This window comes from Rhamphochromis longiceps, linkage group LG1, assembly GCF_057381845.1.
Source record: "Rhamphochromis longiceps isolate RC_006_pf linkage group LG1, R_longiceps_female_GT1.1, whole genome shotgun sequence".
Classification (NCBI taxonomy): Eukaryota; Metazoa; Chordata; class Actinopteri; order Cichliformes; family Cichlidae; genus Rhamphochromis; species Rhamphochromis longiceps.
The window spans coordinates 6705115-6729054 of record NC_140557.1 but is presented as its reverse complement, the minus strand read 5'-3'; the positions used below and the strand labels follow the sequence as shown (position 1 = coordinate 6729054).

Below are 23940 nucleotides of genomic sequence, written 5' to 3'. Positions count from 1 at the left end.
GTAAAAACTCCAAGACAGCAGTCTGCTCGTTTAATTACTGGCACACTGTGATGTCATTTCATTATTGTGTTGCTTTTATGGCAGTGGCAGTGGGCTAAGATTTTCCTGTCTCAACACAGAGACACTGATGTCATGCCTGCAACAAAGATTGAAACACAAGCTGCCTTGTAAAATACGGCCACACTTCCATACCCTCTGTTCCTTTCATTAAAAAGAAAACAAAAAAATGTTAATTGCACTCCAAATTAAGTTTGAATCCTGACAAAATATGTTCTTTTTTTCTGTCTGCCAGTTTCATGTTTTCTTAAAAGGCTGTCAGCTGAGGTTGCGAGGTGAGATGAGCCTGGACTGTGTTTAAGGGTCATTATGTTGGTTATGTGTCTGCTTGAGTTTCCAAATTGTAATCGTACAGTGTAAAATTTCTAACAAGAAAAACAGGCTGAAGGTCTGCTGAGCCAATAACATTTACAAATTACAATCTGAGCTGCTCCCACACAGTTCAGTGTCAAGAATCCCCAATCATATTTTCTATATGGAAACACTACTGCTACAACTTTGAAGCTCATTTAGTATTTGCCTCAAAAACGTCTCACAGAGACACAAATCTACAAATGCTTGTGGGTTATGGAGAGCTGACAAAAATAAAAATTACATTTCTCTGCAGAAATGAATATAGAAAAAGAAGGACTAGAAACTCTAGTCTTCGCTCAATCAGTACTAACCATTTGGCCAAAAGAACAGACTCTCATTCAGTTACTGATGTATAAACTGAAGTGATGCAACTGACTTTATGAGAGAGTTTTGCAAGCCTTACAACCATATAAGTGCTTAGTGTTTAACGTGGATTTATTGGTCCCTTTTTTCAGGCCAATACAAAACAGCAACATTCAGCACACTTTTGAGTAGAAGTAAAACAAGAAGACCACCAAAGTTAGCTGTTACAGCTTCATTTATGAGTTGATCTGAGAAAGGCAATTTTTGCTTATAACTTTTTGAAAAGCAATAGCTGCTGATTTTGTACAGTAAAGCTGGAGAGAGGGGTGATGGGATCGTGCCTTAAAGTATGCCAAATAAGTGATCCACGATTTCACAGTTTTTAAGGTTAAACTGACACGCAACTATTAGCAGTCAGGTAACCAACATAGAAGTTGCATCAATTGTAGTTTGACTGATCAGTTTCCACTCTAAAAAGTCATCACCAACAAGTTATGTGACTGCATGAGTTTCTCACTCAGTCATGACTGAGAGGTAGCCTATCCGAGTGTCTTGTTCATGCACTTATCGACTAGTCACTTTTGGGCTCTGGCGTGGGCTGTGGGAATTGAACATGAGTCTAAAGTTCCCGAAAGGGACGCATTTGGAAAGTTTGCGAACATCACACCATGAATTAGTGCATGTGAGTTTGCCGAGCCACATAGCTCCAAAAATGAGAAATATCTGTAGCCTCAGCCCAATCTTTTGATCTATTAAATGATATTATAATGAATTCTTTAACATTTTGTTTGTTCCTGCTCTCATTGAAATTCTGCGCTTTCAGCAAAGTAATAACTTCCTTTTTATCTTGTGAAGTAATGGTAAGAAGATCTGAGGCCTCCATCTTGAGGTTCCTTTAGGCAATCTCCTATCCCCTACCCAAAACCCCTGCTTACATATACACACATATATTTCACCATTAGCATTTCTGGCTCTTTGAAAATACTGGTTAAACAGTGAGCTCTTTTTTTAGGTTAGCATATGTACTGGACGAGTAGAATGCCTCCACACAAACTGAATTTGTATCGATCTTGCAAAAGTGCCACATAGAGGTAATAGAAAACTATAAAAAGGTGAGTCTCTAAAGCTTTTCAGATCATTAGATTAGTGAGTGTAAATAATAAAACAAAGTCAGACTAAAAAAAGCTGTACACTGAAAAACTGTCTCCTGTTGAATGGAAAGATAAGACGTGGGTGCTTTGAACACAAGAAAATAAGTGCTCAGAAAACGCTGTGCAAACAGATGGACGGTGTAGAGCTGCAGGATGAGTTTATAAGTTTATGCAGATGCTGAAAACTGGCTAGTATTTCAACACATGTTGTAACTGGCCTGATTTCCAAACCTACAGTTTTGCAGTGTTTGAATGAAGGCACTTTGCCTATTTTAATCAGTCTTTCTAATTATAGACATCTAATTACGTGTCAACTCAATATTCTGGATGATAAAACAATAGTAAACCACTTTTTCTTCATGGCATCTTTGTGTGTTTTAGAATTTTTAAGCAGCTGATTCACCCTCAGACCATATGGGTGCCTATGCTAACATTACTTATAATCAGCCTCTAGGTTTACTGTGATTATGAGAAATAATTGCTCAAATCCATGATCCTGGCTTCTCTTAATACCAGCTTCAGTGCTTCAAGCAATGTTATCAACAAACTAGTTTCTTCTTTTTGTTTCCTACATTTTGAATAGCTACTTGCCTAAGCCTACTAAAAAATAAATAAATAACTGAACACAGTATAAGTGAAGTGCATGACCCAAGCCGAGTAATGAAAAGAACCACAACAACCAATCACAGCTAACTGCCTAACCGGCCAAATGATATCACATATAATACAAAACATTTATTTCCTTTAAAAAAAAGATAGTAAGTCGGGCTAATAAAACTAACAGTGACTTGTCACTTGTACCTCATGCCTGAACACTCTGGCTACACTGCACGCAGTGGGTTAGAAATACTGGGAGGTGCACAACAAGCTAAAAGCGTGCCATACAAGCAGTTGAGAGCTCACTGTCTTTTTGCACAGCCATGCAATGAAAACAAAAAACATAAACTCCCTGTTAGTCAGACCAAGCCATGCTAAGAACAGCTGTGAGATGAAGCTGTCCTTGCTAACACCCCAAGAAAGATGGTAAAGCAGTTTATCTGAACAGATTTGCTAACTGCATAACAAACACACCATGCCTTCTTTATTACTTCACAAAAAACTCATGCAAGTTCACCAGAGGAAAACTTTTAGTGCAAAGCAGCAACAGCAGTAATGGTTCAGTCCACTACTATACCAACAGCTACTTTGCAAAACCCTGGCGTGGATGATGCTAATGTAAAGTTAGGTTGATATCTAAATGTAAAAAGAGCAACACAAGAGAAGCTTCAGTCACTTATCCCCTGTTTTTTAAGGCCACAGTACAAATGCACAGCACGACTGCTTGACATACTATAGCACAGTATGGAAAAAACAATCCTACACATATTAGCAGAAAACTCTAAAAGCCAGACACTCGCAATAAAGAATTCTCTTGAACAGTGTGGAAGCTGCTGGTATAACCTAGTCTTCAACTCAGCATGGAGTGACAGTGTCTTCATGTACAGCCAGTATTAATCAAGTGTTGGCACCATTAAGAACAGTGTCAGGACACTGAGCAGACCCAAACCACTCTCTGGTCTGGCTCTCATCCCTACAAATCAACAGTGAGTTTAATTAAGCCAAGCCATGCTGCTATTGATTCAACATTACTGTTTAACCTGGCAGCTCCGCGGGAAATCTATTTACTGTGAGCGACAAAGGCAGACTTATATGATTGCAGGAAAGTAAATTGCAAGGCTAATATTTGGAAATTGTTTTATTTGATTTCTATATTTATTGAGCGTAATTTCTTAGCTCCTCTGCAGCATATTTAGCATCAAACGTGCGGGTGTGTGGGCCTGTGGTCAGACGGCAGGCAGCCAGAGGTTTGGCTGGCTAGGAAGAGTTGGCTCAAACCCGATTACTGGGGTGACCCCGCAGGAAGAGTTCTCAAGTCCAACAGATTAGGAGCTTTTCCAAAAGCCACAGCAAGAGGAAAGCAGAGAAGAGTGGAGTAGGGTAGAGTTGAAGAGAGACGAGATCACTCAAAGCCTTCACTGCTAGAAAGTATTGCTCAACACAATAAACATGATTTCAATATTACCTCCATATATAAATACGCCTAAAACACATTTTATATTTCCCTTGACCCTTCAGCGCTGCCGGAAAGTAATTTGAATCAGGACAAGCAGAGATACATAATCAAATAAGTATTTTAATGTGCTCACCTGTCACAAGCCAGGCTCACTGTAGTTCATTTTAATTAACTAATATCACCATTTCAAACCCTCAACGCCCAAATACATCTTCATAATCATCAGTCACTGCAATACAAGCAAATGAACTGACAGAACCTTTCTGTCAGTTCATTGTTTTAATCAATTTTAAATCATGCTTTTTATTTGTTCTTGTTTCTAATGTCTCTGTAAAGCACTTTGAATCACCTTGTTGTTGAATTGTGCTATACAAATAAACTTGCCTTGCCTTGCCTTGCCTTTCAGTTGCTCAAATGAACAACAGCATCACTAACCTCAAAACATGTGACACAGCCCTCTGATGGCCAAAGTAATTATGACAGGAGCAAACTTAGGAAGCCAGGTCATACGGCAGTGTGGAGGGTGGATGGGTGGATCAACAAAATGTTTCTCAATTGGCGTTTCAAACAGTCAAAGACAAAGAATATTTTTTAGTTTTTTTGTCATCATCCTTACACGACACTACAAGAGTGGCCAGAGTGAATTCTTTGATTTAAGTCTAAAGTGTCAGATAGAAACTAGAAGTGTTTGGTATGGCAAGTGAAAGGAGAAGGAATGGATACAGAGAAGGTGGCACAGTCAAAAGATTTAGAAAGGTTAGGTTTGTGTCACTTTTTTGTTACAATAAGTATTCAATTCATGAACTTCAGAGCTCTACAATGAAATAAGATGTTAGCAGACTAGTAAACGAAGATGTGGAGAGGTCAATAGATGGTGCATTGAAGCTCAAAGTATATTGATTGGATGACAGGAGCTGAAGTGCTGCAATGTGGCACTGCCTTTACTTTGTGTATGGTGCCTCCAATAATAGTGATGCACCTCTTGGTAAAACTGCTGATAGTGACTGTTCAGTTATTGGCTATTACCGGTGTGCTAAATCTAAATAACTACACATATCAATTAATTTATGAAACCATTATTTACATTTTTTTTCTGAATGAATGTCTGCATGCTCAAGTGTCGTTTTGCAAGATACTGAACCTTAAAACTAACCCCAATGTGACAGTGTGTGAATATAATAGGAAAAAATGCTAAATGTGTAGTATAGAAAGCATTGTGCAAATGGGCGAGCTTGGTTTGTAGTGTAAAGTGCTTATTAAAGCTAGACGAGTGCTTTGTAAATGCAGTCCAGTCAGTTTGTTCTGGAGAGGAAATCTTGAGAGCACTTCTCTCATTTAGACTGTTTTTTTTGCTGAAATGGGTCATAACTCTCTGAGAGTTATGAAGTCAATCTGCTGAATGCTTCTACGGCAAGAATTATCAACTAGAGCTTTCATCTTTTCTTCTTTGCGTGATACAAAATTCATAACGTTTAGGGAGTCGTCATCAAGCTCATCAGGTTCAACGCATTTATCCACATTAAAGCTACGTGATTTAGCTTGGATTCACTAAAGCAAGTCATCTAATTGACTAGGAAAGAAAAACTCAAATCAGTCAGTCACGGATAACTTAAAATAGCTTTTCAATAAAACACACACACACACACACACACACACACACACACACACACACACACACACACACACACACACACACATACAAATGCATACAGTGCAGCCTCTATTTCTTCAGCATGTGGTGCAAAAAGAGAAGCCTGTCCCTCAGAAGTGTTGCTATTTCTGTTTACCACAAGGCCCCAAATATTCTATCATTAGAGAAACTAGGAGGGGAAGGAAATACCACTTGGGAACACATGGACTCGGTGCAGCCACACAAAGAAACCTAACTGACAGAGTGGATACAAGATTAAAGATTGTCATGTTATTGCTAACAGGTTTTATATCCACATCTTCATTTACATCAAAATGTCAAAAAAGGATATTTCCTCACTTCTCATGAGAAATCACAGGTTTGTTTAACATTATACTATTAAATGATTTACCCAACGTGTTATACAACCAATATTGGTTTTGTATGCTTCCTGTTGCAAAACTGATTTATAATTCTTCAATTCTTTGGTGTTTTAATCTGATAGAATAGTAAAGGTCGATAGTTTTAAAATGAAATTTAAAGTTTACCTTCAACTGAGAAAGATTTACACCAAAAAAAATAAAATAAAATAAACACAGCATGGTCTAGGGCAGGGGTGGGAAACTCCAGGCCTCAAGGGCCGGTGTCCTGCAGGTTTTAGATATCACCCTTGGTCAACACACCTGAATCAAATGATTAGTTCATTAACAAACCTCTGGAGAACTTCAAGACATGTCAAGGAGGTAATTCAGCCATTTAAATCAGCTGTGTTGGATCAAGGACACAACTAAAATCTGCAAATCTGCAGGACACCGGAGTTCCCCAACCCTGGTCTGTGGTGAGTCACACTGAATACTAGACAATGTGCATGAATGGCCAAGACCTAGCCTGGGAATAATATGAATGTGAAAAGTCACTGTTCCAAGCCTGGTTGGCATTGAGACAACTGTTAATCCAACAAGGGGCGGGTTTGATGAAAATGACATTTTTCCATCCATTAGCAATACATCCCATTTTTTTGCTCTGATTGGTTGTAATCATCCAATTGTTTCCAGAGGTGCTTTGGTCTGTGCCAAGTGATAATGTGTCTTAGAAATCACATGTTATAAACTAATTACATTTGTATAGCAATGCAAGGCTAGCAAATACCATCATGACAGCTGAGTCAAGCAGCATCGTGGTACTGTAGCTAAAAAGTACTTGAAGCTGGAGTACCAGTGATGACAGCTGCATGCCTTTAGATGTAGCTTACATATAACTGTATTTAAAAGCTCTCCCCTCCAAATATTTGAAAACACACATTGTCAGATAAATTAATTTATTTTCTGGGAAATTATGTTTTATATTTTTATCATTGGTTACATACTTACCCTGGGTAGCTCAATGATGAATGTAAAATCAGCAAAATCTGGGACTGTGCCCTGCAAGTGTCACACAGGCTGTATGCACATATTGAATAATATCTAAGTAAATAAATGACTGTTAGGCTTGAACAGTCTTTTGTATTAGGTGTAAATTTATAGAAGCATTGGTATAAATCAAGAAAATACGATGGTGCTGAATTTCTTCTGCATGTACTGGACACACCCTAGTAACATCTTCAGCACCAACTCTTGCATCATTCTTTATAAAACACTTAGATATTTTGGGGGGGTGGGTTCCCATTTTATTTTGGCAGACACAGTAATAATGTCTATCATTTCTGCTAGGATATCCACATGTTCATAGTCTGTTTAATGGGTTTTAGAAGCAGCACTGTGGGCTGCATTAAAGCAAATTTTAAGTTAAACAATGATGAAAGGCAGGGTCCATGTTCTCCAAATGGGCTGACATAAGTATCAAGGGATATTACAGTATATTCTTTTAAACATAAGCACTAGCAACATGTATTTTAATCAGATTTAAAATAATCAGATCAGGATGTGCATGAAACCACTATGCAATGCAACTGGGTGATGAGAACATTCCCGTGTGAAACCCATCATAACATATGATGTGTTTTTAAGAATGCACTACTTCCCATCAAGTCCCAATACACTGCTTTACTTTAAACCCTGGATAACAGCTATTAAGCCATTCAGATAACTTGAACCTGTGCAAAAAAAAAAACAGGGAGCAACTTTAAACTCATGTGGCTGATGTTAAACATTAAGGGTAACTTGGAGTCAAGAAACTGAGGGACACCACATTTTTTGGTCTCTAAGATTTTTTTCAGCTATGATATGATCACCAGCTTCCATCTGGTGTTTAGCAAGTCCTGTACAGTATGCCTTGAAAGCTCTTTGCGGAAAACTGAACGAAACTCTTAGAAGAACCCAAAAAACATTTCAATGCTGAAGAACCATCAGGTAGAGATCTTTTCATGTTCTCTAGTCATCATGGGAAAAGGATTTTGGGTCCCTTCTTTGCAGTCATCTAATCTATCTTTCTCACTTTTTAAAGAAATTGTCTGACTCAACGTCTATGCTACATGGATACAACACTGACATTTGTTCGCTTATGGTCTTTTATTTTTTTGGTATTCTAACATGACTAGTTTTGACCAGGGAGATGCCATCAGAGTTTCAACCATGTTTAATGGAAAGAAAATATATACACTATGTGATACTGCACCAAAATGATGCCAGACAGTATTCGGGTTATATACACTATCAATATCTAGCCTTAACTGACTGAAGATGGTAGAGTTCTTTCATCCCATTTGCTCCCCGTGGTCTCAGCAGTCTGACAGGGTGACAGTGTAACCATGACCTGATTACCTGTCCCCTGAAGCCTGTAATCACTAAAGCCAGCAGACAGGCCCTGCCGGTCCGCTGACAGGGAGGATAATTGAAGCTGATGGTACATGCTGCTCGCCCTGCTAATGAAATATGAAAACAAAGAGCAGGAATGAGGCAGCAGGGACAAGCATGAATGCCTGAACTACAGAGCCAATAACTTCTGTCTATTAACAATCAATGTGTAAAAAATGTGGATTGGTCTTTCTTATGAGCCAACACATTTAAAAAGTTTTTAGGTGTTTCCCACAGACATTATATTATGTCGCTGTTTTTCCCTTCTCATGTTTATCAAAGGAAAAGTGCTGTATTACGAGTTTAGCAATTAAATGCTGATACACTCCACAGTGCTCCTTATAGTGCCACAGTTAGACTATCAAAGAAATGATTAACCCAGCATCAGTGACACCACCCTTAACAAAATCATTCTTTTACCAAGTAGTATTGAACTAAAAACACACCACACTTCAAGTTTAGGTTAGCAAATTAAATAATCTTCATATATCCTTTAAATACAACTTTACAACAAAGTGAGGGAAACAATGTTTTTAAACTTTATGAGTTAGTCAGTACTTATCCCTTATCTCAGCGATAAGCACTGATTTGATGAGCTAACTGTTTTATTAAGTAACAGACACCAATAAAATAACCACAGCCTGTTTAATAGAAATCACACAACTGGAGACTGAACTCTGTCATTCTCTGTCTTCTTGGAGAGACTGATTTAAGTGACATGCTGCTTTCTAAATAGCAGACTGTTTTCTAAAAACCGAAGAAGATTGACTTTGCTTTTGTGCAAATAATAATAATAATAATGGATACTTTATTGATCCCCATGGGGAAATTACTTGTTTTTCTCTGCATTTGACCCATTCACTCAGTGAAGCAGTGGGCAGCCCACTAAGCAGGCGCCCGGGGAGCAGTGTGTAGGGACGGTACCTTGCTCAGGGGTACCTCAGGGTAGCCGTTAAGTGGATTCGAACCGCCGACCTTCCGATCATGGGGCGACCACTTTACCTACTGAGCTATCCCTGCCCCTACAAATGTGTGATGCCTACAGTAAAAATAATTTTTAAAAAAGAGGTTTATTTAAAATATATGAAAATACATATAAAAATGAAAAGTAAGTAAAGTATATATTAATTCGATTAACTTATATAGTGCCAAATCACAACAACAGTTGTCCCAAGGCACTTTATATTGTAAGGGAAAGACCCTACAATAATACAAAGAAAACAAAGAAAACACCAACAATCATATGACCCCCTTTGAGCTTTGAGTGCTTTTAAATGCTTTAGTGACAGTGGGAAGGAAAAACTTCCTTTTTAACAGGAAGAAACCTCGTGCAGAACCAGGCTCGGGGGGGGTCGGCTATCTACTGCAACTGGTTGGGGTGAGAGGAAGAGGACAGGAAATTACTGCCTTGCTAATAAATTCCTCCTAGTGGATAATGTCGGTACTGCAAACAAACGAACAAAAACAGTTCTGTATTATGTCATAACTGTTTATTTCATGACTTTTACTGGTTTCATTATATTGTTTGTTTCCAATTAGAGAGAGAGAGAGAGAGAGAGAGAGAGAGAGAGAGAGAGAGAGAGCTTTTTAAATATTTTAACCCCGCTAAGATCAGACTAACATCTAAAATCTGACAGGCTACAGTCTCACATGACAACACAAATGCATTAGTTTATTTTATTTTTCAAAATTATGATCCGTTTCACTGAATTCTTAGCCATTATTTCACATTGTTGCTTTATTTCCTACATGACATATCCAGTGTTGGGACTAACGCGTTATTAAGTAACGCGTTACAGTAACTACGTTATTATTGTGGTAACGAGCACGGTAACTAGTTATTATGCCAAAATCAGGAACGCGTTAGTCGTTACTGGGATTTAGATAGGGTCGTTACTCGTTACTTCGTGTGGTGGCTATCGCGGAGCTTCCACAGATTCAGTAACATTAGCAAGTGGTGGAGGCCAGCAGGTGGATGAAGGAAAGGGGACGCAGAAGGAAAAGAGACCCGAGGCGGCCGCCGGTCCAAGTGTGAACTGAACTTCAGGTAAGAAGTTATGACCTGCAGTCTCTCTGGGTCAGATATGAACCAAGTTTAGGTGGAGTTTATTTTCGTTATGCTGACTTTTTCCGTACTGCGTGCTAGCTAGCATGACGGAGTTTCTATACAGCTGGGTGGTGCTATGAAGTTAATGATGTTGAACTTTATTTTGTTCATAAGTTATTAGAGTTGCCAACCGTCCCGTCTGGTATTCAGAGAAAATATTACGCGTTTCTTATTGAGGTGAAAAGGAACAGTTTGTCCCGGACTTCAGCTACAATGAAAAAGACACAAAGCTGGAGTTATTCTGTGTCTTTGCTGCACAGCTGCCTCTTCTTCTTTCATTCTCCCCCTCCCTCTCCCGTTTCTACTTCAATCATGAAAACTGATCAATGATCAGCTGATCGGCTCTCTTGTTTGTTTATCGCTCACTTTGCGCCGAAAGAGGAAACCAGCGGATGTCGCGCTAAACAACAGCAGCACTTTTAAGCTTGATCAGCTGTTGTTAGAATTTATTTAATATTACTTTCTACTATCAGCTGATGTTTGCTGGAGCCACAGCTGCAAAAAAGCTGCTGGTCATGATATGGTTTGGTTATCTGGTGAGAGGGAAACATGAAGATGAAACCAGGAGATGTCCTTACTGAATCATCAGAGCTGAACAGGTGATGGAGAAACAGGTTTACCTTTTAGGTGACATGAATGAGTTGAAGGGAAGTTATGAACTGTTTCTGAGAGACAAATAACCCCAGGATCCTTTTTTAGGTAGCTGACAGCTGGTAACTGTGCAGGTGCGGATCTAGCAAAGTTTTGCCAGGGGGGCATGTAGGGCATTAACAGGGAGAGGTGGGCGCAAAGAAATACTTTTCTTTCTTATTCTCATTTCAAATGTCTAGCTTTTAAAAAATAATTATCTGAATCTTACAACAAACGATTGATAGATTGATGCATATATACCATCAGAACAGTGTACATCACTGTCACAATAGTGTTTATTTTCATTCAAAGGCTTTATGATTTTTCCTATAATGGTGGGCCGGTCTCTAGTCAAAATGCCCGGGCCAATTTTCTGTCCCAGTCCAGCCCTGTATGCAGCTCATCTGCAGTCTGGTGTTACCTACATCTTCCTATTCAGAAGGCAGAATTTCCGAGTTCTGAGTACAATCGAAAGCACCACGACTGCAGTTTTTGTGTTGGATGTAAAAGGCGCACATGACGCTGTGACGTAGGCTAGAATCATGGAAGCAGTCAATGACGGTCCAGGCGTGGGATTTCTCTCGTGGAAATATGCACATTATCGTTTCCTTTCTATTGGTAGGTGGCACAGTGCACTGTGGCAAGTAAGCAAGCTAGAAGACTGCAAAGTTATGGAAGAAACACATTAACAAGAGAATTCTGAGTAAAACCAAAGTTACTTTCCCTAGTAACTAGTTACTTTGAAAGTAACGAGTAACTTGAAGTAACTGAGTTACTTTTGAGAGAAGTAACTAGTAATGTAACTAAGTTACTATTTTAAAGTAACTTACCCAACACTGGACATATCTCTAGTTGAAATGATTGCCACACTTCTTCTTTTTTTCAGCTCTGATGAGTTACTCTTGGAATGAATGAAGTAAGACGGAGGTGTTCTAGCACTAGGGTTGTAATAACAGATATATTATTAATAAACCTACTAAGCAACGTAATTTTTCGGTTTTGACTGAAAGCGACAACTTCTCAAATCTGGCAATATGAGAAGGGTCAACATGAGCATGTGCAGTAAAATAAGGATTAAAGCAGCATTTCCCCTTTAGGTAAAATACTTAAGCGTAATGTGTCAGGTTCAGAGAGTCGAAAAACTTAATGTTAAATTTTCTATTTTATTGACATACATCTATGATTTTTGATTGTTGTTCCCCAGCTATGTGTACTGGTCGTCACAGGATCTCCAGCAGGGTGTACTTTGAAATCTTCCAGCAGATATTTTGTGATGAGTTGTAATAACTCTTCAATCATGCCACTGCTTCAACTAGTTTTTAAACAAATTATGGTTTGGACTTCTTCTTCTTTCTTCTTCTTCTTTTTTTTTTTGCTTTAGACTACTGGATAGTTTGGCTTAAAACTATTTAAACTTGTATAATTCACTCCTATTCGATCAGTGATCATGTACACTGATGGGGACTTCCAACATGACTGCTTTGCTGAACCATTGTAAAGGCTAATTTATGGTTATAGTTTTGGGTGTTGTGTACCTGTAGGAAATAACACACGTTGTTCAGGACACCTCAGGTTTTGCGATATTCGAAACGAGATACGCAGAAAAGGCAACGCTTTGTCAAAGATAGTCCAATCCAATCAAAGTTTTATGCAGCTCTCACTCAGACCACTTATCACAACATGTACAGTAGCCTCCGCGTACAGTATTCACAGTAAGCGACACTCAGGCATGAGATCACAACAAGCACGAACCGTTACCAAATATAGCCTAGACAGAGATGAAGCAGTGCAGAAGCAACATTTAAGGCAGTTTTGGAAGAAATTCAAACACTGAAAGAAGATCGCAGCACTTCAAGAAGGGTCGTGGTTCCCCTCCCTTTCAGTCTCCAAAGCACAGAACACAGTCAGCACACTTTCACATACAAAGACACATGTTTGCTCCACTTACCCCCGCTGGCCTCCCGGTGCTTCTGTAAATACGGGCTTTTTATCAAAGTGTCTCCGGCTGAAAGACACGGACAGATCCTGTCCGCTATATTTAGGAAACTGACAAACTCGGAGCTGCGAGAGGTTTGGCTCCTCCCACTGGAGTGTGTGTATAGCAGCGTCTGTACGTGTGTGCTTGGATCTTCCAACACACTCACACTGACAGGCATACACGATTTGTACTGCAGTGTGTACGTGTCTGAAACAGGGCTGTAAATATGAGTTCACATTTATACTTTAAACGTGTCAGTGTAAGTAGCTCGCTAACGAATAAAACAACGCTTCAGAAAACAATCTAGATATTCTTTGGTGGATAAGGGGCACAAAGGGTTAGCTGACCTTCAACTCTGAGACACACTACACCCCACCCAAAAAAACAACAACATTCAAATAAATAAAAAAGACAAAAAATAAAGAGATGATTACTTAAAAATGACAACAACAAAAAAAAAGAAAACACACACACACAAATTGGTACACACCTAAAGCAATCACAAACAGAAACAAAATGGCCACTGTAATGTGAAAAAACACACAAATAACTCCAACAATAAGAGACAAACTATTGCTTTATTACATTAAAGGGCAAAACAACCAAAAGCAGCAACAAATTGGCCACTAAAAATGACAAAAATAACAGCAAAAAAAGATACAGAGGAGATGCAAAATGACTCCAAATGAAGCAAAACTACAGAAATATGGCACAAACTTACAATAAAGGCACAACTACACTAGATATGGCTGCAAAAAGACCAACTCAGTATACAAGACCACACAACCCATGCAAAATATACAAATACTAAAGAAGTATGAAACATCTGCAAAAACATGCAAAACATTCTGTCATCACTTTTTGTCTTCTTCTGTAATTTTGTATGTGTTTTCATTTCAGTGACTCTTCACTGTGGGAGAGCTGGGTGTTCATGTTGGTGCCCAGGCCCCAATATTTCATCTGTACATGGGTGTATTCAATCTAGTACTTTATTAGTTTAAATCACAGATGCAATCTTTCAAAAACAGGAGATCAAGACTTTTTAGGCGGAAAACACAGCATGTGAGTCGGCACTCACCCAAACACAGACCCAGTATAATAATTGATCCATTGATATTTTAATTTAGCCTGTGCCTCAAGGAGGGGTGAGAAAGCTTGTGACTGTGAGGTCACTGGTTTAAATTTCTAAGGCAGCTGAGAAGATCTGCTCGAAGCAGAACATTCAGTGTTACATTCCTCCTTCAACAACACTGCTGGTGAAGCTTTGAGCACCCAGCTGAAATCTTTAGATGCTGCCTGAAGACCACTGGAGATTTCTCTGCATGGAAATTTTTAATTGTTAAGAAACATAAACCAAATCATTCAAACTCCAAGACAGACCTGACTTGCATAAGGGTAAATAAACTGTGAGCATGTCATGCTTCTCTCTTCTATTGTTATATGTTACAAGTTCAGTTTAGTTACATTAAAGCAGCACACAGAAGTCACGCCTGAGGACACACAGCAGGCCTTGTGCTGACTGAGCTGCCACCAGTATATTTTTTCCTTCAGTGCCTTCTGTGCAATTCAACCTTCAGTTTATTCTGCACAAATGTAAAGATAAAAAATTCTTTACATTTGTAGAATACTTTTCTGAAGTACAATACTTGTCCGTATACCTCAAATACTATTTCATTGCTAATCTGATGTTTCAGTTTCTCTCATGCAAGTCGTGATTCTTTACTAGTAAAAGACTGAAGCAAGCTTTACATATGATCAGATAAGACAAGATCCTGGATGCTGCAAACAAAACAAAAGACGATAACAAAAAGAGTTTTGCTGTATAATTTTTATTTATAAACAATTATAATTGACTTCAGATGAATCTAAATACCTGTAGTATTAGAAATAATGACTGTAGAAAACTTTAGAAGAATTCTATACAATCACTGATTAGAAAAAGAAAACCTCTCCTAGTTTCAATAAAATGGCATATTTTCCCATGTAGCTTGGGAAAACCAAATTATTTTTTTAAACCAATATTAATGCAACAACTTGCAATGAATTATTAAGCCCAGTCTAATCTGTTCAGCAGGTGTGGATATTTACAATTAAGTGATGTAAAAAGACTCGTACTGTTTAACTGAACCATACATTATTATATATTTAGAGGCTTGTAGTTTCTCTTCAGAGAGATGAGTTATTTTTAAAGTTCAGTGGGTAAAAGGTAACCTCACAGAGCATTTCTTTGAGAACATGTGTCTGTGCCAAGGGAGGATCAGTCATATTAAAAATGAAACCCAGTCCTTCAAGGATACGAGTATAGAAGCCTGTAGTGCCCTCGTGTGTCCTTACCCCACATGACAGCTGAAGTGCACTTGACTCGAGCTTCTTTCACTGAAGTTTTACTTCTTTATAACCATCTGACCTCTGCTTAATTGAAAGACAAGTTTTGATGACTTTTTATTAATTATAATTTCATTTTTCATACATTTTCCAACAACATACAACTCAAAGTTCCAAATAACCCTCTATTAAAATGAATGATTTTTAAGCTCTTCAATTTTAAGAAAAGGCATCTATTAATATGTGTGGCAGTAAACATTTTGCCCTAGTTTACAGCAGTTTCACCTGCTACACATCCTCTTAATGTGGGTCAGTTTGTGGCACTTTTTAACCAGTTAACAGCTGAAATTTATTTAAAATAAGAAAAAAAAAATTTTATGCACCCATCAAAAGGTTCTTTTAAGGTTCTTGTGAGCTTGTCTGCTACTACATCAACTAATTACGTTTTTAAATTAAACCTAAAAACCTACGTAACTATTAGGTTAGCCCTCACCATGTTTTTTTTTTTTAAGTGAGTTGTCCCTACTTACACAATAGATTTAAAACTTACATTAAAAAAAACTCGTGTTCACTTCTATTTAAAGCCATGAAACATTTAACATGCAATTAAGTAAAAAGTAAAATGCACTATTTATAAAAACTTCGAGGTTGAAAAACAAAAACACATCCTGCTTATCTAAATAGAGAAATAATAAAATACTGATAAGTGAATGTTCATCATTTCTCGCCATTGTGTACCCTCCTCTGCCTTCTTGTCATTTAAAATAGGGCAGCATCATCAGTAGTTATTGGTAATAAACAGAGCAATATTATTTCAGAGACATCAGACAACTGTGTACAGTGCATGTGAATACTAATGGGAAATGCTGTGATGTTTTATACTGTGAAAGTACATTTTAACCTAAACCTGAACCTAATGGTTAACTTGATGATCAAGCTTAAAAAAGCTTTGCTGCTTAAACCTAATAAAACAGAGAACTAAACAAGCAAAAACTAAATAGCAGCCAAGTGTGAGGGACAGGTCGACATACTCCAATATGTTTGTGACTGATCAAAATTATAAAAAGGTTACACTGCCTTTTCATTAACATTAAAATATGTTGTGTAAATGTATTACATTACAGGGATTACTGTGCTTATTTGATATCACAGCTTTACACCAGTTCATCTCTTCATTGTTTTAGAAGCAGCCAGGAGAGAAGAGAACAGAGACTCTGGCCTTTGGTTCAGGACATCTGGGTGGTCCAATTCTGCCACCTGTCAAAGAGAACACTTGGTAAGTTGAGGCTGAAGATCATATACGGATTAATTTTGTCTAACCGTCTTTGTTACCTGTCCATTGTTCATGACTAGAATACGATCTGCATTCATCACTGTGTTGATGCGATGTGCTAGGTGAGCACAGTGCTGTCTTGAAAGGCCTCTTTGACTGTCTTTTGGATCAGAGCATCTGTTTCTGGATCTGTGGAGGCTGTGGCTTCATCCAAAAGAATGATCTATCAGACAATATGAGCCTCTGTTACTGCAGGAAAGTACTGATTTAAGGAGGAGCACATGGAAAGAAACAACTTCTCTCCAGATCTCCTCATCAGTGTACTTATTGAACGGATCCAATTTTTGGGGTATACAGTTGTATCTCTAGAGAGTTGATAAAGATAGATATATGGTCAGATTATAGATATTTTAGAGATTATAAAAACAATCAATGAACACTATACTCGGACAGCACAACTTTTTAAGCTCTTCAGTTTCACCCGATATCTCTCTTCCAATATGAACATAAACCTGCACAAAATGCAGTTATTTTCTAAGTTCTAAGACATCAATAAAAGTTAAAGTAGCTAACAGAGTCATATCATGACAGCTAGATTGAAGGCACAGACACTGTCACACATGGACTTTGAGAAATGTGCCACAATGGTGCACCTGTCCCATAACATCTCCGTTATTCCAAACATTTCTTACATGTGTCTTCATAGTTCACCATGAATTAAATAGTGCATTACAAATCATATAATAATAATAATAATAATAATAATAATAATAATAATAATAATAATAATAATAATAATAATAATAATAATAATTTCATGCTCATGTTTTTTATACCGTTGTTCATCATTCCAACATCTTCACCAGGTCTTAGCTCAGATTCATTCAAGTTGGCAGGATCCAGGGACATCACTTCATCTTCCATCTGCTTCTGAAAAGAGAATAATAACAGTTTCACAGTTAGGTCTGCATACTTAACATAATAAAGCTTACAGAACTCAGTGAATTCAAAGCAACAAAGAACTGATACTAAGGCTTTTGAGCTAACTGAACAGTAAGAGTAACAGAGCTACAAACATTTGTACTGCAGTTTGTGTGAAATCCTTACTTTAGACTCTTCCATCTGGTAGTTGCTGATGAGTTGAGCATAGCGCCCATTTGCATTCATCAGGGCTTGATGGTTTCCAGCCTCCTGAACCTCACCATCCTCCAGAACCAAGATGCCATCACAGAACTCCAAATACTAAAAGACACAAGTTAAGACAGCTGTGAGAAATGCCCCCCCCCCAAACACTCTTGTTGCATCTGAAGTGGAGTGACTTACCAAAATGGTTCACAATTTGTGATTAAAACAATACCATTAAGTTTAAGTTTCAACAATCACAGCACAGTGATTTATTTAGATTATATACCAGGTGTGACCAAGAAGTTCCAAGACTGCCTATAAAAGCAAAGCTAAAACCTAAACAGGTTTATATTTCTATATTTCTTGAAGGTGGCCTTTTCAGGGAAGACTGCACTGCTTCAAGTATGACTGCTTTTAGATTAGTCCCTAGAAGCCCTGCTCTGGCCACCTGAAATTCCCTTTCAGCAGACTCTTTCAATTCCTGATGAAAGCCAATGCACACTATACTTTGCTCATAGGGAACAACCTTCAGTGGACTCTGAAGACTGCTGATGAACAAAGTGTGAGAACAGTTGATCCAGGGAGGGGGACAAAGCAGTCAAAATGTGCAGAATAAATTAAAGTTGAAGGTGAGCGAGAGTGCACTTTTTATATATTACTCCATATGATTTCTGGGAGGTCAAAGTCAACATTGTTTAACCAATATAGTTACTCAAGTCCCCAAAGGTGTAATGTATTTTTATGAAGCTTTGAAGACAGTCCATAAAAAATTCTGGGTAATATAAAGTTTTTACCAATTTTAACAGTAGGTGTGAGCAACCTTGACCCAATTATCACCAAAATTAAATATGCTTAAGCTCTTATTAAGATCTAACATCACACAAAATTTGAAAACGATAAATTTAAAACTGCTAGACTGCTAAGTAACTGACAAACAGAACCCATACACATGCCCTCCCTCTGGGAGGAGGAAAAGCAAGCCTTTACAGTATATCTACCCTTAATCATTTTAGTGACACTCCAGCTTCAATTATCCACTTCACAGACATAAACATAAGAGCAATGCAGTAACTCATGAAGATGAAGATGGCAAAAGTGGTAAAGGCCTGGAAATAAAGAAAAATACAGGAAAATTTCAATTTGTGGTAAACCACATTTAAAATTTGTCATTACTGCTGTACTTCTGTGGTACTCACACTAGCTGCACAAAGTGGCAAGCCTATCACGGGGTGTATAAAGAGGGTCAGAACGGTGGCAAAGGTGGCAGAGATTAGGGTAGTGGTACAATTAGTAGCCTGGATGTAACCCACCAACTTTAGTTGTTCCTTTTTCTTTTTTCTAAATCCTGTGAGAGAAAAAGTTTGCCAGTTCTCTTTACCTTCAATAATATTTTTTGCTCTGACCAATTCTGCTAGAGTTGAACATTCATGTTAAAAATTACAGACAAATAAAGGCATAGTTCCTTATAATGTTTAAAGATGGGGAAAACAATCACACTGAATGCTCTTATGCATGCTTATATACACATAACATAATTCTGTTGGCCAACATACAGCTACTTAACTTACCCTTAATACCAAAGCAGTTGAAAGTGATGAATAACCCCCTCTGCTACTTAACTGACTAGATAAATATCCCAGAGCTTTATCCTAGTTGGCGTTATACTCTAATTATAAAATTCTCCTTCATTTTTTGGAGCAGTGTATTATATATTGTAAGACAGATAACTCACAGGCCCGAGAAATAATGACAATGCCACAAAGACGGAAACAGCAGTCGACCGAATCAGCCTGGTTCTCAGAAAGCGCAGGGCCACACGAACTAGCGAGGCCTTCTCCGGGCCTCTCTTTGCCACTTCTTCCTTCCAGAGTCTCTGAAACCTGTCAGACACTCACACTCAGTGGTCTCATTTAAACAACAAATCAAGTCTTTTTCCATGATTAAAACATCCTACATTTGATGTGGACAGTATAGTCTAATTTTTGATGAATCTTTGGCTCAAATACAAATTTCATAAACTAGGTCTATTATGCATTAGTAATACAGTATATGATAAATGAGTGTAAAGAAATGGGAATCAGAGACCTTTGCGTACCAACGTCAGCAACATCTGAAGGAGATAGTGTGAGGGTCGATATAGTAACTACAGCACAAGTCTTTTAGTGAAAGTAGGCTTTTTTGAATATGTTTAACTCAACTTGCAAGTCTACGCCAGTCATAAGAATCAAGTTTGACATACTGGGTGCATCTTTTTATTGTGTGGCTTCACTTATCCCAATAAGAACACGAGACGCTGGTTATTATAGGTGTTACATCCCCCAGGAGGATGTCTCTTCTCCCTACTAACCCTTTGTTTTGTCTAGGCTCCACCTCCTCTGTCCTGATTGGATGCTGCGCAGAGTCTGGCTAATTGGTAATCAGCAAAGCACTACTTAATGCCTGTGGAGCTGTGCTTCTGTGCCCTCTGGCCATTTTGGTTGCCATACCCGTGCAGGCTTGCATGCCTTTGTAACTTGTATGAACATTGTTGTTTTTCATGTTCAGACTGCTTGTAGGGGAGAGCTGCCTTTTGTTTTGACACTCTGTTTTCTCCTGTTTATGTGTTGTTAGGTAGGTTATGGTTATAGGTTGTATATTTTGTTTCTTTGGAGTTAGGTAAGTTTCTTTTATTTCTACATCAGGGATGTTTTGTTTGTTATGTTGGCCATGGCTCTCCCTGACGTTATACCTCAGTCTGAACCCAAATCTCATCACCAGCATTAAATAGACCTTCTACACTTACCATCTTGGCTCCTCCTTCTCTATCCACCTTTATGTTCGTCCCTTCAACCCCCTAGACTAGCCAGGGGACGTAACAACAGGTTTTTTCCAATCGAGGATGACTGTCAAACGGGGACAGATCCAGAGCTGCATATTTACTGGGAATAACAAGTAAATATGACTTTGGGGTAAATGCCTAATCAGTGACACTGTTATTTCACTTAGGCACGGGAGGAAGTCTCTTGTGCTCTTTTATGATTTTTTTTAATGGTCTAGAGCAGGGGTGCCCAATCCCGGTCCTCGAGAGCTACCGTCCTGCAGCTTTTAGATGCATCCCTACTCCAACACAGCTGATTCAAATGGTTTGATTACCTCTTCAGCATGCCATCGTGTTTGGCAAAGGCCTGATAACAAGCCATTCATTTGATTCAGCTGTGTTGGAGTAGGGATGCATCTAAAAGCTGCAGGACGGTAGCTCTCGAGGACCGGGATTGGGCACCCCTGGTCTAGAGCAAATTAAACTACTTTAAAAATAGTATTTTACTTAGACCTAAATAAAGGAAAAAGTTCTCTCTTCTGATTCGGAATTTTCTCTACTAATCACGCAAATCGTCAGTTTTAGACAGTTTGTTAAAAAGAGATACCTTCTTACCATCTCCACACAGCGGTCCTCGGATTATCTGCTAACACCATCTTTCCTGAGAAATGATTGGTCAGTAGGTGGCGTTTTCAAAGTTTGGGGTATTTATCAGGAACTTGACCTGCTCCCTGAAAAAACAAAAACTCTAGAGAAAATACGCCTATAGAGCCCAGGAGGTGATTAGGAAGAATGAGAAAAGGAAAACTGCTTGACACTAGATGGATGTAGGTAGGTATCACGGGAAGAACATGTTCAAGCTGTCAGGTTAATATTTTCCTTACTTACCACAGGTAGCCAAATTTCACTGCGCAAATATTTCGACATCTGGTTTGCCTGAGACCTTATCAGAGAGGTTGGTCTGTCCTGTGACCCTTATGCCTCAGGACTGGACATCACAGGTGGGTTCAGATGAGGATTTCCTCAAACCAGCCTCCAGTTTTAGAAGCACAGTCAGTGCAGGGGGTGCATGTTTGGAGTTGTGTGTGTCCTAAATATTACGGTAAGAGAACTTAAGGCCCAATTTCAAAATAAAGGTGAAAGTGAAATTCTGGAATAGTCAGTTTATTCGCATTCTCAATTTATACAAAAGCTAGTAAACGACATTTCAAATGGCTATTATTTAAAAAAATCCAAACTAACGCGATATTGAGAACTAATTCTGTGAGCCAGGTCTGGACTAGCTATCTGGCGTACGCCTGTGGGCCTGCCCAGGGCTATCATAATTTACCCCAAAAAGTATATTATAATTTCTTTTGCGACCGCGACGTACCATTGGTTGATTTTCTTGAAAGACATTGGGCTTATCGAACGAAATCTCTCAGCCCTCCTCGGTCTGTCCCTCCCTCCCCTTTTTAACCTAGGTTATCCATTTGGGACGATCTGATTTCCTCGTGTCAGCATTGTTCCCACATCATCATAATTAATGTTGTTCCAGGTTCAACATTGCAAGTGACCAATCACCTTCTTGTGACGTCATTCCTTTGCGACTTCGAAATACCCGCCTTCGATTATTTCGAAATACAAGTGAAGAAGCGAAAAACCGCCATCAATTTGAGCTGGAGAGGAGTGGCATTTGGACAAATGGACAAATTAAAAAAAAAAACAACAACAAAAAAATAAAACGCAATGGGGGTGCAGAAAATTCCGAGAAAAAAAGGGGGGAAAGCCTTCGAGTGAACGCAGCAAAATGTGCAAAACTTACTGATATGTTTGTCACCACAAGTTCTGCTGCCGCAGCTCGTGCGGGCCGGAGGAGGAGGTAGAATTAGCGATTCAGGGATATACGTCGGATGTGGAAGAGGCCAGGTTAGCCGAAATGTTAAAGAAGAGGGACGTTTCATGTAGGGAGTGCAAAGGGATGGTGTGTGTGTGTGTGTGTGAGAGAGCCCTTCTGAGAACAGGGGGGGGTTGCCTACACGTAAGCTTGCAACAGTCGGAGTTAACAACGAAAATGTTTTGGAATGTGTGAAATAATAATAATAGTGAAATAAAACGTAAAAAGGAAACACGTTAGAAGAACTAGAATTTATACAATTTTAGAATGATAAAAACTGATTAGAGACACGTCTTCACTGAATAGTAGCTTGGCCAAAAGTATGCAAATGCTCAACATAGAAAAGTATTACAAGACTTGTTTTATTCAGTCAGACTTAAAACATTCATATATTATTCGTCTAGAGAGTTATGTGTGTGTATGAGAGAGAGAATTGCTTTTACAGCCTTCATTTTTAAATAACGCTATGAGTAGATTTGGTGTCCAACTTACTGATATTTTAGCTTGCCATAAAATTACAGTTTGCAGGTGTTACAGCTTACAGTGAATATTGTCATGTAATATTAGTAAAATTTTGTTCTGGTGAAATGGATGATTTATCATTGGTAGGTTAACCAGAGAATTGTGACACTGTGGCCATCTGTCCAAACATGAATCCCTGAGTAGTGAAAGAGCATATCAATTTTTTAGCATGGTTACTCTCTTCCTTGTAGGCTGCTGCACTTTATTTTAATTTTTGAAATCACACAATGTGCACATATATCCTCTGGTATGTGATGTGCTTTCGCATATGGTATAAATAATCGTAGTGGGCCGCCATTGATGTTTTTAAGGAACCCCTTTTATTGCATGTAATGCACAGACACGCCAACAGAGGGCAGTAATATCCCTTCAACATACATTGTAAAATTACTATTACAACAATCCCACTTAATTTTACCATGGAGTTCACTTACTTGACTGCCATTGCTTATTTCTTTAAAAAAAAAATGCACCTATATCACAGTGTTACTAGAAAATAAACATTTTCTCTTTTGTTTTGAACTCACACAAAAAAGTACTGTGTTAATCTTAGACAAAACTATTATTCTTCATTACAGTTAAATGCTCGCCATCTTAACATAAGCATAGTATAGGCATGTTAAGTATATGATAACCCTTTTAAACTGAACACAGTCCAATCTTCCCTCTGAGATACTCAAACTTTTGTCTAGGCAGTGGTTTGGTTACCAAACTCCTTCTTGTGCAGCTTGGCTCAAAGCAATATACTCAGCCTCTGCAGTTGAAAGTGCAACTGTTGCTTGTTTCTTGCTAAGCCAACTAACTGCACCTCCTGCAAGTAGAAAGATGTTTCCAGTTGTAGAACGTCGATCATCCTGATCACCTGCCCAATCAGCATCTGAATACCCAACCAAGGTTCCTGTTTCTGTTCTTTGATATTTGAGTCCCAGGTTTAGAGTTCCTTTCAAATATCTCAGGATTCTTTTCA

The 23940-nt window shown here is 38.5% G+C and overlaps 2 protein-coding genes across 3 annotated transcripts in view; both read right to left on the bottom strand.

Moving 5' to 3' along the window:
- LOC146678195 (myocyte-specific enhancer factor 2A-like) overlaps positions 1-13148 on the bottom strand; it is a 48176-nt gene extending 35028 nt beyond the window's left edge. The window contains exon 1 of the mRNA XM_085416116.1: positions 13026-13148. The gene's annotated coding sequence lies outside the window, so the exon portion shown is untranslated. The remainder of the gene's footprint in view (positions 1-13025) is intronic.
- A 2746-nt stretch (positions 13149-15894) lies between these two features.
- LOC146678194 (uncharacterized) lies at positions 15895-22499 on the bottom strand. 2 transcript variants are annotated; one of them, XR_014913045.1, is made up of 6 exons: positions 21191-22492; positions 19511-19658; positions 17761-17895; positions 17490-17583; positions 16713-16876; positions 15895-16637 (listed from the first exon to the last, which is right to left on the bottom strand). XR_014913045.1 is itself a non-coding variant. In XM_085416311.1 (6 exons), the coding sequence occupies exons 2-6, from the start codon at positions 21229-21231 to the stop codon at positions 16978-16980; spliced, it is 459 nt and encodes a 152-aa protein (XP_085272437.1). In that variant the 5' UTR covers positions 21232-21306; positions 21464-22499; the 3' UTR covers positions 16949-16977. The 2 variants fall into 2 exon arrangements, 1 of the variants encoding a protein (XP_085272437.1); XM_085416311.1 differs by lacking the exons at positions 15895-16637; positions 16713-16876 and adding an exon at positions 16949-17018 and having other exon boundaries at positions 21191-21306; positions 21464-22499.
- Between the last annotated feature and the right edge of the window lie 1441 nt (positions 22500-23940).

Bases quoted from the DNA above. Each gene is read 5' to 3' on its own strand.
- LOC146678194 (XM_085416311.1), bottom strand. From the start codon at position 21,231: ATGGTGTTAGCAGATAATCCGAGGACCGCTGTGTGGAGATG. The intron at 17,896-19,510 runs GTGAGTTATCTG...TGTGTCTTTTAG, and splicing joins TGTCATTATTTCTCGGGCCT to TATTTGGAGTTCTGTGATGG. The intron at 17,019-17,489 runs GTATAAAAAACA...TCAACTCTCTAG, and splicing joins TGTTGGAATGATGAACAACG to AGATACAACTGTATACCCCA.